General features: G+C 63.6%; 1 protein-coding gene across 1 annotated transcript in view; it reads left to right on the top strand.

The window, feature by feature from the left end:
• MTA1 (metastasis associated 1) overlaps window positions 1-13,453 on the top strand; it is a 51,906-nt gene extending 38,453 nt beyond the window's left edge. The window contains exons 8-22 of the mRNA XM_011951375.1: window positions 2,595-2,697; window positions 3,516-3,615; window positions 3,924-4,112; window positions 6,255-6,329; window positions 6,671-6,729; window positions 7,186-7,301; window positions 7,571-7,722; window positions 7,829-8,018; window positions 8,248-8,337; window positions 9,600-9,752; window positions 9,906-9,941; window positions 11,530-11,541; window positions 12,624-12,655; window positions 13,067-13,218; window positions 13,291-13,453. Of these exons, the coding sequence (XP_011806765.1) occupies window positions 2,595-2,697; window positions 3,516-3,615; window positions 3,924-4,112; window positions 6,255-6,329; window positions 6,671-6,729; window positions 7,186-7,301; window positions 7,571-7,722; window positions 7,829-8,018; window positions 8,248-8,337; window positions 9,600-9,752; window positions 9,906-9,941; window positions 11,530-11,541; window positions 12,624-12,655; window positions 13,067-13,218; window positions 13,291-13,441 (1,610 nt within the window). The 3' untranslated portion in view covers window positions 13,442-13,453. The remainder of the gene's footprint in view (window positions 1-2,594; window positions 2,698-3,515; window positions 3,616-3,923; window positions 4,113-6,254; window positions 6,330-6,670; window positions 6,730-7,185; window positions 7,302-7,570; window positions 7,723-7,828; window positions 8,019-8,247; window positions 8,338-9,599; window positions 9,753-9,905; window positions 9,942-11,529; window positions 11,542-12,623; window positions 12,656-13,066; window positions 13,219-13,290) is intronic.

Below are 13,453 nucleotides of genomic sequence, written 5' to 3'. Positions count from 1 at the left end.
AGGCTGCTGTGCTGGGGCCTGGCCTGTGGGTCTGAGCGTGGGGAGGCCTCTGTGCTGGGGCCTGTGGGTCGGAGCCTGGGGAGGCCTCTGTGCTGGGGCCTGTGGGTCGGAGCCTGGGGAGGCTGCTGTGCTGGGGCCTGGCCTGTGGGTCTGAGCGTGGGGAGGCCTCTGTGCTGGGGCCTGTGGGTCGGAGCCTGGGGAGGCTGCTGTGCTGGGGCCTGGCCTGCGGGTCTGAGCGTGGAGAGGCCTCTGTGCTGGGGCCTGTGGTTCTGAGCGTGGAGAGGCCTTTATGCTGGGGCCTGGCCTGTGGGTCTCAGCGTGGGGAGGCCGCTGTGTTGGGTCTGGGCCTGTGGCCTCCAGGGTGCCCTGCTGTCATACAGGGTCTCCCAGCCTGGGGCTGTCTTGCCTTTCTGGCCTGGCCAAAGGTGAAGGCCTGGCAGCCACGCCTAGGTGGAAAGGCAGCATCCGTGGCTGGGAGACAGGTGAGAACACAGATCACATGAGGGCCAGAGAGTGAGGAGCCGTCTCAGGTCAGAGGCCCTCACGTGGCGCATCCGTGCCTTCAGCCTGGGGCTGGTGGGCCTGGCAGGAGAATGGGCCTTGAGGTGCCCCCATCCTCCCGTGTACACAGGGCTGAGATCCGACCTGCAGAGTCCTGGCAGAGCTCTGCAGGGCCTGGGGCGATGGGACTAAGGGTCCACCAGCCTGAGCCAGCCGCAGGAGCCGACCTCCCCCTCCCCACGCTGCCTTCCCCACTGCCCTGCCGTTCCTTGGCTTTTGGGCCGCTAGTGTAAGGGCCAGGGATCCCACAAGCTCGTGTGGGGCTGGGACGTGGCTTCCAGAGCCTTCCCCACCTCCAGGAGGCCGTGTCCCTCTTGAGTGATGGAAAATTGCACACTAGTTGTGCACCTGCCTTTAGTGAGTTTGAAACGTCAAAGGGAGCGTGACCGTCATGACCAGCGGTGAGCACACAGAGGCACCGTGGCTTGCGTGGTTCACACCAAGGCTCAGCTTCTTGGCAGTCAGGGAGCTGGGCCCCAGCTTCCCCAGGGTACCCCTGCGCCAAGGTGAGGAGTCCACACCAGGCCGAAGACCCCCCAGCCTGCCTCCCTGGTTCACACAGCCCCAGGGCCTTCACCTCCAGGGCCGTGCAGCGGCCCCTCCCTCTGCAGCACTGCGCTTCCCTGGCTGACCCCGTCCTCTGAGACTGGCCAGGCGTTGTTTTCTAGAGGCCGCAAGGCCTGACCCTCCCTGGACACCCGGCCCAGGACGCCCGGCCCTCAGGGCAGCCTCTGGGAGCCCCTTGGCGAGGGTAGTGTTTTCTTGGGGACTTTCTGGTCTCAAGAGCTCTCTCCATGCTGGACCTTCAGCCAGGCGCCCCAGTGGAGGGAGGGAGGCCCCACACTCTGTGGTCCTTGGTCAGGAGCCTCGGTGCTGCCCGGGGCCAGAGGGGAGCCGTCTGCAGAGTCTGAGCCTGGCATCCTGCGCTGAGCCGTGGAGGCGGCTGGAGAGGTGGACAGAGGACAGCTGTGGAACTCTTTCTGCGCGTCCTCCCCTGGGAGTCAGGCTCGGCCGTGCTCAGACGCACATGCTCCTGAGGGTGTCTCTCAGCACCACGGTCTTGTTGTTTTGCGAGTAAAAGACTGTTCTGTCAGAAACCCTCCTGGCCCTGGCCGACTGCAGGCGTCAGGTGGCCTCTTCACCAGCCTTGAGTTCTCCATCGTCCCAGCTCCCAGAAGACAGGAAACAACTGGAGACCCCAGAGCCCCCCCCTGCTGCTCCCCGGCTCTGGCTATGCCAGGTTTAGAGCAGCTGCCCCAGAACCTGCCAGGGTGGAAGAGGGGCCAGGAGGGAGGGAGCCTGTGCCCCCGGAAGGTCCCTGGAGGTGGCCTGCCTGCTGCTGTGATGTGGCAGGGCCCTCTTGCAACACCATGTGAATCCGAGTATCTCAAAATAAAAAGCTTGGGCCGGGCATAGTGGCTCGTGCCTACGATCCCAACACTTTGGGAGGCCAAGGTGAGTGAATCACCTGAAGTGAAGAGTTTGAGACCAGTCTGGGCAACATGGTGAAACCCTGTGTCTACTGAAAATACAAAAATTAGCTGGGCATGGTGTTGGTGCCTGTGGTCCCAGCTACTCAGGAGGCTGAGGCAGGAGAATCGCTTGAACCTGGGAGGTGGAGGTTGCAGTGAGCCAAGATCTCACCACTGCACCCCAGCCTGGGCGACAGAGTGAGACTCCATCTCAAAAAATAATCATAATAAATAAATAAATAAAGAGCTTGATTTAAATTTACAAACCAACCTTCCCATCTCTTGTGGCCACAATTCTTGAAGCCCTGCATTCTGGGCGGGCTGAGAGGCCCCTTGCGTGTGCACCCCATCCCTGGGTTGAGAGGCCACTGTGTGCCAAGTGTGCATGCGTGTACCTGTGTGTGCAACAGCCTCTGTCCGGCCTTGCACCCTGGCCTCACCTGTGGGGCCCTGCGACCCTTCCCCTTCCCCGTCCCAGCAGCTCCGTGCGCCTGGGGAGGACAGGCACGGCCCAGCGCACTGGGGGACCCTGTCTCAGAAAGGCCACCCTTCTCTCTGCAGGCGAGGAGGACGGCCGAGACCAGTCCAAGCTGGAGACCAAGGTGTGGGAGGCGCACAACCCACTCACAGACAAGCAGATCGACCAGTTCCTGGTAGTGGCCCGGTGAGTCCTGCTCCCGGGCAAGACCAGCAGGGGTGGTGCCTGGAGCTCCTGTTCTCGCTGCCCTGTGGTGGGTGTTGGGGACGTGACAGTCTTGGATCCCATATCCCAACATGAAGCCCATGCGTTGCGGCCCTGACACCCTGCTAGCAGTTCCCAGAGAGGCTCGGGAGCGCTGGGCCCAGGCTCTTCATTAAATAGAAGGGTGGCTCTTTTCAGGGGCGGGCCTGTGTGCCCACCCATGTGTCCCTAATGGGACTTTCCCAGGATGGGCCAGAGGCGCTCTCCCACTCCTGGGCCGCTGGGAGCAAGTGGGCTGGGCCTGGTCAGGGAGCAGAGCAGCTGCAGCCCAGGCAGACCCCTGGGGCAGGGGAAGGCCGAGGCCCAGGAGAGGACCATGCACCTTCCTGCCAGCAGTCTAGGAGGTGGAGAGAACCCCAAAGGAAGCCCCAAGGCGATTGCCGGTCTATCCGGATGCCTCAGTCAGACACACCTGGGTTCTGGGGTGGGTGCTGGGCCCCACTGCCCATCCTGGGGCCCAAGACACACAGAATCCTTGCCACCTGTGGGCTGCTCCCTGTGATGCCCGTGCAGTTTGTCCCTGCTGCCCATGGTCCCCTGGTCCGTGGTATCTGGGGATCGGTGTGCCTGGGTGGAGCCCCTGCTCAACCGTGGCCCCTGGTCCGTGGCACCTGGGGGGCAGTGTGCCTGGGTGGAGCCCCTGCTCGGCCGTGGCCCCTGGTCCGTGGTGCCTGGGGAGCGGTGTGCCTGGGGGGAGCCCCTGCTCAGCTGACACTGGTCAGCGCATCTCCTTTCCCCAGCTCCGTGGGCACCTTCGCACGGGCCCTGGACTGCAGCAGCTCCGTCCGACAGCCCAGCCTGCACATGAGTGCCGCAGCTGCCTCCCGAGACATCACCCTGGTAAGTGGGCCTAGGGTGGGACAGCTGAGACCTGGAGTGACCCACAGCCCAGAGTGGCTGTGCCCTTCCTCCTACCTGGACCCAGCACCTGCTCCAGGTACTCAGGACCCCCGCAGAGGTGCTGTCCCCCCTGGACTGGCCTTTCCTGTCCATCCCAAGCTTGGCCAGACTGTCCTGAGGGTGCAGGGAGGGCTGTGCTGCCTGGTCCCACAGCAGGGGATCCTTGAGGCCCTGAGGGAGGGGGTGCCATGCCACAGGTGCAGGAAAAGCCACCTTGGCCCAGGTGACCCTGCTATCTCCTGCCTCAGTTCCATGCCATGGACACTCTCCACAAGAACATCTATGACATCTCCAAGGCCATCTCAGCGCTGGTGCCGCAGGGCGGGCCCGTGCTCTGCAGGGACGAGATGGAGGAGTGGTCTGCATCAGAGGCCAACCTTTTCGAGGAAGCCCTGGAAAAATATGGGAAGGATTTCACGGACATTCAGCAAGATTTTGTGAGTACCGTGGGTGGCGATGTGGGAGTGGCTGACCATGCCCATCTCCAGGTGGGCTGTGGGGGCATGGGGTCCACGTCCCCCCCTGCCCTGAGGGAGCCTGTCCTGCACCCTGATTCCCTGCGTGGAGCTGCATGAGTTCTGTCTCAGCTGTGCTCGGCCACCACAGTCCTGTCACACTGGTTCAGCAGACGGGCGTGGGCGCACTGGTGGGGCCTGGGCATAGCCACGCTGCTACCACCACTGCGTGATAAGGATAAGGGTTGGCCCAGGTGACGGAGGCCAGGGTGTCCTCACGGAGACTTTCCCTTCCTTGCCGCCTCCTCCAGCCCCAGCCTTGGTTTTGCTTTGTTTTTGACTAAGCTGAACCTCTGTTTCCTCATGTCCTTGTTTTCTGTCTCATGTGAGTTTGGCCCAGCAACAGGCCGAGAGGGTCTTCATGGTATGGGGTCTCCCCTTCCCTGTACCTCCACCTCAGGACCCCCATCTCCCACTGTCAGCCCTCCTAAAATACATTTAAACTGATCTGTTAGAAGGGCATCCCCACCTGGAGGTGGTGGGACCCCTGACCATCAGCCCTGGGGAGGTGGAGCCTGTGGCAGGGCAGGGAGGAGCCCCAAAGGGGCCAGGACACAGAGGGGTTGCTGCTGTCTGATGACAAGCACCATCCACGCAGCAGCGCATAGGCCAGCGTAGCAGAGACTGGAGAGGCATCTGGAATTCGGAAGAAACAAACATGGGGTTGGGTAGGGTGCCTAGAGCTGAAGAGGAGGAGGGACAGCAGCCAGCCGCGAGGCAGGAATGCAGCTTTGTGTGGGGGCCTCTGGCCAAGGGGAGAGCTTGGCCAGGCGGGAGGAGGCCTTGACTGGGGCAGCGGCCTCTCCAAGGCAGATACGGATTTCTCCAGGCTTAAAATCTAACCAAGATGAGCAGAACGTGTTCAGACAAGAGGATGAGGGCTAGAAACAAAATTCACCAACTAGGCTTAGACGAGGGCAGAATTTGAGGGAGACCCTGCTGCACGTGGTTCCAGCAGAGGAGACCGCAGTGCTGAGTCCACGTGAGCCTAGCGAGGCAGCGCTCGGGGCTGTGGCTGCCGGGCTGAGTCCAGGCGTGGGGTCAGGAGGCTGCAGCTTCGGGCCGTGTCGAGGGAGCAGGCCCTGCTCTTCCTTCCTGCCAGATGCAGTGGACCAGACTGAGGAACTATCTGAACCCTTATTTAATAAGATAGGTTTCTTAAATCCATGCCACAGGCTGGGCACAGTGGCTCACGCCTGTAATCCCAGCACTTGGGGAGGTCGAGGCAGGAGGATCATGAGGTCAGGAGATCAAGACCATCCTGGCCAACATGGTAAAACCCTGTGTCTACTAAAAATACAAAAATTGGCTGGGTGTGGTGGCGAACGCCTGTAGTCCCAGCTACTTGGGAGACAGAGGCAGGAGAATCGCTTGAACCTGGGGGGGTGGAGGTTGCTATGAGCCGAGATCGCGCCACTGCACTGCAGCCTGGGCGACAGTGTGAGACTCCGTCTCAAAAACAAAAATGGCTGAGATGGCTGGGCATGGTGACTCACGCCTGTAATCCCATTTGGGAGGCTGAGGTGGGCGGATCACTTGAGGTCAGGAGTTCGAGACCAGCCTGGCCAACATGGTGAAGCCCCATCTCTACTAAAAATACAAAAATTACCCAGGCATGGTGGCACGCATCTGTAATCCCAGCTACTCAGGAGGCTGAGGCAAGAGAATCGCTTGAACCCAGGAGGCGGAGGTTGCAGTGAGCCAAGATTGCACTACTGTACTCCAGCCTGGGTGACAGAGCGAGACTCCATCTCAAAAAAAAAAAGGCTGAGATGGAGGCTGGGTTGTCAGTGCCACCTCAGCAAGATCTCGACCTTGACCCTGTGTCGGCTCCTCTTCCCCGGGCGTCACCGTGTTTTTGGCACCTGGCAGTGGGGACCCACTTCATCGGCTGCGCTCTGCACCTGCCTGCCAGCAGGGGCCTGGCCTCAGCGCACCACGCACACGTTGCCCTCCCACCTCCTGCCCCCTCTGTGGCTTTCTGGCCGCAGCCCTGCCCCTGCCCTCATGATGTGCCTGCCTCCTGCCCCTTCCTGCTTGTGTGACATGCCTCCTCCCACCCAGCTCCCGTGGAAGTCTCTGACCAGCATCATTGAGTACTACTACATGTGGAAGACCACAGACAGATACGTGCAGCAGGTGAGCCCGCCTGCCACTCAGTGCCCGGGCGTGCCGCCTCCGCGTCCTGCGCCCCATCCTCTCCCAGCAGGTGGGCGTGCACTGCTGTAGCCAGAGGGGAAGGAAAATTCCTGAGTCCTTGGCCCGGCTCTCCTCCCCATTGGCGCTCTCCTTCCCATTGGGGCTCTCCTCCCCATTGGCGCTCTCCTCTCTGTGGCGCTCTCCTCCCCATTGGGGCTCTCCTCCCCATGGGCGCTCTCCTTCCCATTGGCGCTCTCCTGTCCGTGGCCTCCAGCCTGTCTGCACCACAGCCCCAACCTGGGCCTAGCCCGCTGACCTCTGACCTTCTCTTTTGTTTTAAGAAACGCTTGAAAGCAGCTGAAGCTGAGAGCAAGTTAAAGCAAGTTTATATTCCCAACTAGTAAGTGTGCCCTTACAGCCGTCGTTCTCGTGGCCCTGAGGGCCAGGGAGGGTGGGCACAGGGTGCCGGGGCCAGGCGGGTCCCAAGGAAACTCAGGCTCAGAGGCTGGGAAAGTTAGGGCAGCCCCCGTGAGGGCGGCACAGGGCTGGGGGGTTCTGGCTGCAGATGCAGTGGCCATGTCTCTGTCGTCCTGGCCTCCTGGTCAGTAAGGGGGCATTGGGATTCCAACCCACACCGCCAGGGTTCAGTCCCTGAGCTGGGCTCCATGCTAGGGGGAGCACGGGCGCCTGGAAAACAGCTCAGACCTCAGCAGTGGCTCCCAGGCACTGCTGAGGCCAAGGGGTGCGAGGACATGGTTCTGGACGAGGGGTGATCAGCCGTGGTGCGTGCTGGGCAGTTGGGCCCTTGAGGTTTGTGCTCCTGCAACTCCTCTCTTCTCTCTTTTACCTCTTTAAGTAACAAGCCAAATCCGAACCAAATCAGCGTCAACAACGTCAAGGCTGGTGTGGTGAACGGCACGGGAGCACCGGGCCAGAGCCCTGGGGCTGGCCGGGCCTGCGAGAGCTGTTACAGTAAGTGCCCTGGATGGCCGGGGGCACACCGCACACCCGCCTGTGGGCCGTGGTGCCTGCGTTGGCCCTGAGGGCTCCAGCGTGGCCCAGCCTGGGAGGGGCCCACTGATGATGGGGGGCTGCGTCCCAGGGATGTGGTTGGGAGAGCCTTGGGGAATGTGCGGGGGTGCCTGGCGGGTGGGGACGGCCGGCGTGGGGGTGGTGGGGAATACTCTGACATCGCTGGTTCTGCTTAAGAATCCGTCTATTTCCAACTTTGTTGTCCGTAGCCACACAGTCTTACCAGTGGTATTCTTGGGGTCCCCCTAACATGCAGTGTCGTCTCTGCGCATCTTGTTGGACATATTGGAAGAAATATGGTGGCTTGAAAATGCCAACCCGGTTAGATGGAGAGAGGCCAGGACCAAACCGCAGTAACATGGTAAGGGGGGGGACATCTGCCCTGCCTGCCATGAGCGTGTCAGCCCTGCGGGTCCTCGGCCCCCGGTCATGGCACTATGTCGGGGCGGTTACGCCCCCTTCCGCAGAGTCCCCACGGCCTCCCAGCCCGGAGCAGCGGGAGCCCCAAGTTCGCCATGAAGACCAGGCAGGCCTTCTATCTGCACACGACGAAGCTGACACGGATCGCCCGGCGCCTGTGCCGTGAGATCCTGCGCCCGTGGCACGCCGCGCGGCACCCCTACCTGCCCATCAACAGCGCGGCCATCAAGGCCGAGTGTGAGTCATCCCAACGCCCTGCTCACTCTGCTGCTGCAGGCTGTGGGGAGGGAACAGCAACCTTGGGGCCCAGCCTGTAGCCCCACTGGGAGTTCTCATCTCAGGGAGCCCCATTTCCTCCTCGGTGCTGACATGGCCGAGCCCAGTGAGGGCTTCCAGGTCGAGGCGCAGGCAGGGTCCCGTGCTCCCTGGGGATGCCCCACCCCTCACACTGTGTGGTACCCCGCAGGCACGGCGCGGCTGCCCGAAGCCTCCCAGAGCCCACTGGTGCTGAAGCAGGCGGTGCGCAAGCCGCTGGAAGCCGTGCTCCGGTATCTTGGTGAGCAGTCCAGGCGTGATACGGGCTCCTAATGCTGCCTGCGGCCAGCTTCTGACCAAGCTGATGCACTGGTGCTCCCAGCCTTCTCTAGCTAGGAGCTCCTGACAGGCCCCCAGGGCCTGGAACTGTCCTTTTGGGGTACTCTGCACCGTGCCAGGCTCAGGCCGACCCACTAGGACCCAGGCTGCTTTCTGCTCTTGGGGTCTTGACGGGGCCCAGTGCGGAGTGGCTGCCGCCCTGCCTTCTGCAGGGCCAGCCTCCTCAAGGCACACCCAGGGGGCTTCCCTGCCAGCCTCGCTGCCATTCCCTGTGTTCTGATCGTCCCTGGGGCCTGAGGCTGTGGGGTTTGGGCAGTGCACACCCCTGCCTGTAATGCCACTAAGGCAGGGTGGCACCTGCTGCCTGCAGGCAGTATACTTCCTGAGCCATCCCACTCCACAGGGGCAGCACTCAGGCCTCTGTAGGCCCTCAGCAGGGGGAGGTGCACACCTGGCAAGCAGCCTCAGGGAACCAAAGATAAGGTTCCCTTATCTTTGAGGGTCTGAGGATACCCGAGAACCTCAGCTGGCTACCCTGGCCCAGCCAGAAGCAGCCTGGGGTCTGGGCCAGACATTTGTGGTGGTGGTGGGGGGCTTCCCCCATTTGCTGGGCTCGAGTGGGCTTGTGTATCTGCCCTCCTGACACAGGGCGACTGTCCTGAGAAGGACATTCCCTAGCCATGAGCCAAGTGTGCTCTGAGATTCAAGTGGCTTTGGCATTGCTCCCTGTTTGGGGTCGTGGCCCCTGTCCTATGGGAAGAGGTGGCTGGTATCAGGGCTGGTCCTCAGCAGCTGTGTCCCTGGCCAGGCTGGCTGGACGGTTGGTTTGCTGTCTGACCAGCAGCCAGCCCTCCACCAGCAGCTCCGGAGGCCTGGACATGGGGGCTGTTGAATACGCGTTGTGCTCACGGGCCTGTGTGTGGATCCTGTTGTGCAGCGGCTGAGGGGCCTGGCCCCTGCCAGGTGGTCTCCCTGCTCTCTGGAAGCCCTGAGGTGCAGGATTGGCCTGGGCACACGTCTTGCGGAGAGCTCTTGGTGCTCCTGGGCTCCTGGCTCTGTGGTGACCTCCCTGCTTCCCGCCCAGTCAGGATGGGGCCTCGGGTGGGGCCACGTGGAGCTTAGTTCCTGGTCGTATCCCAGAACCATGAGGGCTGGAGCCTGGGCCTGCCTGCCCATCCCCTGCTGGGCAGAGGCGACTCGCTCTGCCTGTGTCATTCCCGGCAGAGACCCACCCCCGTCCCCCGAAGCCTGACCCCGTGAAGAGCGTGTCCAGCGTGCTCAGCAGCCTGACGCCCGCCAAGGCGGCCCCTGTCATCAACAACGGCTCCCCCACCATCCTGGGCAAGCGCAGCTATGAGCAGCACAACGGGGTGGACGGTGAGTGGCCCCCTCGCCCGGTGAATCCGGGCCCGCCCCGCCCAGTGAGTGTGGCCCTCCCTGCCCGGTGAGTCCGGCCCGCCCCCGCCCGGGGCACCCGCGGTGCGTGCTGACGCTGTCTTCTCTCCCTCTCTCCCACCCCGGCGCTGCCAGGCAACATGAAGAAGCGCCTCTTGATGCCCAGTAGGGGTAAGGCCTGGGGCCGCGGGCGGGCGCTGCGCCGGCCCCGCCCGTGATGCCTGTGCTGTGCTGCTGAGTGTGTCCCCGCGGCGGGCGGCCCAGGGCCCATGCTTGGGGCAGTCCACGTGAGCCCGGCCACAGCCCTGTCCTCCACGTTCCTCCTGACATCACTGGTCCCTTGGTGAAGACCCCCTGAGCCCAGGCATCTGGCCCTCGGCCCCCTGGCCCCACACCCTGTCAGTGGACTGTCCTGGCACGTGTGGCCCTGGCGCCCCTGCCTGCGCTGTCTGCCATCGCGCTGTGACTGCCCGCATGCTGCCAGCCTCAGCTCCTGGGGCCGCCCGTGCTGTGCCTGCAATCCTTTCGTGCGCCTGCCAGGCGGGACAGTGGGGAGGGAACGGTCGGGGGTGTCTGTGCGGGTCGTGGGCAACTGAGCTTGCACACATTGGTGACTTCTGTCGGAGAATTGGCTCAGGTGCTTTGGGCTGGCTGGTTGGAGCAGGGGCCGCAGGACCCCAGGCCCCTCGGGGAAGAGCAGATAAGACCAAGCCCAGCATGGGGGGGCCAGGTGTGTGGTCCCGGGTGTGCACCCAGGCCTGGGCCTCCGGGGGTACAAGTGCTGGGCCTGCCAGTGTGGATGTGCCTGGAGCCCCTTCCCCAGGCGGCTTTCACTGAGGGTGCTGGCCAGGGCAGCAGGTGTGGGGACCTGGAGGTGGATATGGGCAGTGGCCGTCCAGCCCAGCCAGCCTTGTCCCCTTAGGGCATTCTCTCAGGGCTGCTGGGTGCCCTGGCAAGCATGTCCCGCGGGGTCAGCACGCCAGCTGCAGCGCAGGGTGGGCCTGAGATTGGGCGTCCGGCTCCGCCGTCTCCACCTGTCTGGACGCGCACCCCTGGCCTGTCTGCGCAGCCTCTGCCCGGCTGCCCTTGGTGGTGTCTCTGTCTCACCCCAGCCCCCCTCCTTTCCTGGGGCGCCCTCCCAGCCATCTGGTATTGGGGGTGCCCCCGTTGCCTAGTCCTGGGCCCAGGGCCAGCCCACTCTGGGCTGGCTTTACTGGTCTGTTCCCAATGGCGGGGAACAGCCCCATGAGAACTGGTAGAAACAGGAGGGAGTCCTTGTCAGCAGGCGTCTTTGCACCTTTTGTTTTGTTTTGTGAAAAGCGGTTAACCAGCAAGTTAGATAAAAGCTTATTTATTCCCATTGAATTTTCCACACTGCACACTTGAGTCCCAGCTGTGCGGTGGTTGTGAGAGAGTACCACCACTCGCCGCCTGGCTGGGCGGGCCCTGGGCTCAGAGGGTCAGCCACAGAGGAAGCGCCTGTCCTGACGTGTAGTGGCCAGTACCTGGGCGCTGGAGGGGGCTGGCTGGGTGAAGATGCCACCCGGGGGCATTGGCACACACGAGATGGGGTCTCTGTCCAGCCCGGGTAGGCGTGAGCTGAGCCTGCCCACAGCACGGGGCCCTAGCGCTCTAACCCGGCCATTTGCCCATGCAGCCTGCTGCTCTGTCCCCACCTGCGGGGCCTGCAGATGGGTGCGTGTGGCCCACTAACCTAAAGCGTGTGTTTTCTTCCCTCTGCTGTCCACTGCTCTGGTAGGCACTTACCTGGGTAAGTAGTTTTGTGCTACTGGCCAGCCCTGGGTGCTGGGCCTTGGCCTGTGGCAGGTGCCCTGAGGTATGGCCGCTCCTGTTCAGGAGCGCTGTGGATCAGGCACCTGGGCCCCCACCCGACCCTGCCCGGCAGAGCTAAGCAAACTGGTAGGGAAAGGCTGACTCAGGGCTCCAGGGCTCCAGGGCCCTGAGTTAGGAGGCGGCTACAGGTGGGGAGGGGCTGGACAGGCCGCTTCTGTTCCTTAAGGGCCGGGCCTCAGCTAAGCAGTGTTTTTGGAGCTGGCAGGTTGCTCCGATGCCCCTGGGCCCTGGCACCTAACTGAGTTGAGTATGATGTCCTGTCCTCTCTGGGCTGGTCCTGCTGGGAGCCGAGCCATCCTGGGACCAGCTCCCACATGCACACGCCCACACTCATGCTCACAGGCAGGGCAGTAGGGGAGAGCAGCGGCGGTCCTGGGCCCAGCTAGGGGTGACCAGGAGCATGGACCCCGCCTCTTGGCCCAACTCCCGCAGTGCCCCTTGGGCTCCTCACCCTGCACTGTGGGAAGTCAGAGGTCTCTGGCACCCCATCCCTGAGCACATGCCAGGGTGGCTCAGGCCCAGCCGGGGCAGTGGGTGGTGACCTGTTTCTGGCCAGGGTGGCAGCTCTCACAGAGCCTTGGGAAGAAGCCCAGCCTCCTGGTGGGGCAGTGCCAGCCACGGTGTGGCTGCCCTGCAGAGGGGCTCGTGCCACTGCTGGACTGACAGCCTTGCGAGGCTTTGCTTGTCTCGGCACAGGTGGGCAAGTGGGTGGGCAGCCTGGCCCCTGTGCAGGGAGGCGGCCGTCAGGTCCAAGGCTCCTGGCCTCCTGTGTGGAGCCAAGCCAATGTGTCTCTGGCCAGAGAGCTGTGGGGCCACCAGGCGGCCCAGGACCCAGGGAGGCGAAGCCCCACGTCCCCCAGGCCCTTCCTGGGTGTGGGCTGTGGCTTGGTTGGCAGGTGGCCCTGGCCCATTGTCCAAGGTGGCCGAGGCCGCGGTGGGTGGTGGGAGTGCAGGACGCGTGGTCTCGGGGCCTCATTTCTCTTCTCCATTTCTCGTCAGGTCTGGCAAACCACGGACAGACCAGGCACATGGTAAGAGGAACAGCCCATGATGGGATACCGTGTGCTCACCCATGTGTACCGCATGGCTCTCTGGGGTGTTGAGAAGAGGCCCGGCCAGCCCTGCCAGGTGCCACATGGAAGCTTCCAAGAGGCCTGGCAAGACCAGAGGGGCTGCAGCACGTGGGGGCCATGGCCCCTGGACCAGGCCCAGCGGTGTGGGGCCGACCAGCCCTCAGGGCTGCCCTGGGCCAGGCCGGGGATCCGTGTAGCTCCCTGGGGTGGTGGGGGGTTGGCCAGGCCGGGGGTCCTTGTAGCTCCCTGGGGTGGTGGGGGGTCAGCCAGGCGTGGTACCTTGGCTCGTGGCCCCTTCCAGCGGGAGCCCTGCAGTTGAGGTGGAGCTGGCCCTTGGCCGGCTGCCCAGGAATCGCACCCCCTCTGCAGGGACCAAGCCGGAACCTCCTGCTCAACGGGAAGTCCTACCCCACCAAAGTGCGCCTGATCCGGGGGGGCTCCCTGCCCCCAGTCAAGCGGCGGCGGATGAACTGGATCGACGCCCCGGATGACGTGTTCTACATGGCCACGGAGGAAACCAGGTGGGGCCTTCCCAGGGCAGGCGGGAGGGCTCTGCGCAGCGTCCCGGCCCTCACCGCCACCTCTGCCCACAGGAAGATCCGCAAGCTGCTCTCATCCTCGGAAACCAAGCGTGCTGCCCGCCGGCCCTACAAGCCCATCGCCCTGCGCCAGAGCCAGGCCCTGCCGCTGCGGCCGCCGCCGCCTGCGCCGGTCAACGACGAGCCCATTGTCATCGAGGACTAGGGGCTGCCCCCA

This window comes from Colobus angolensis, unplaced genomic scaffold, assembly GCF_000951035.1.
Source record: "Colobus angolensis palliatus isolate OR3802 unplaced genomic scaffold, Cang.pa_1.0 Scaffold32, whole genome shotgun sequence".
Classification (NCBI taxonomy): Eukaryota; Metazoa; Chordata; class Mammalia; order Primates; family Cercopithecidae; genus Colobus; species Colobus angolensis.
Note: the sequence above shows the minus strand (reverse complement) of the source record. Positions and strands in the feature narration are given on the sequence as shown.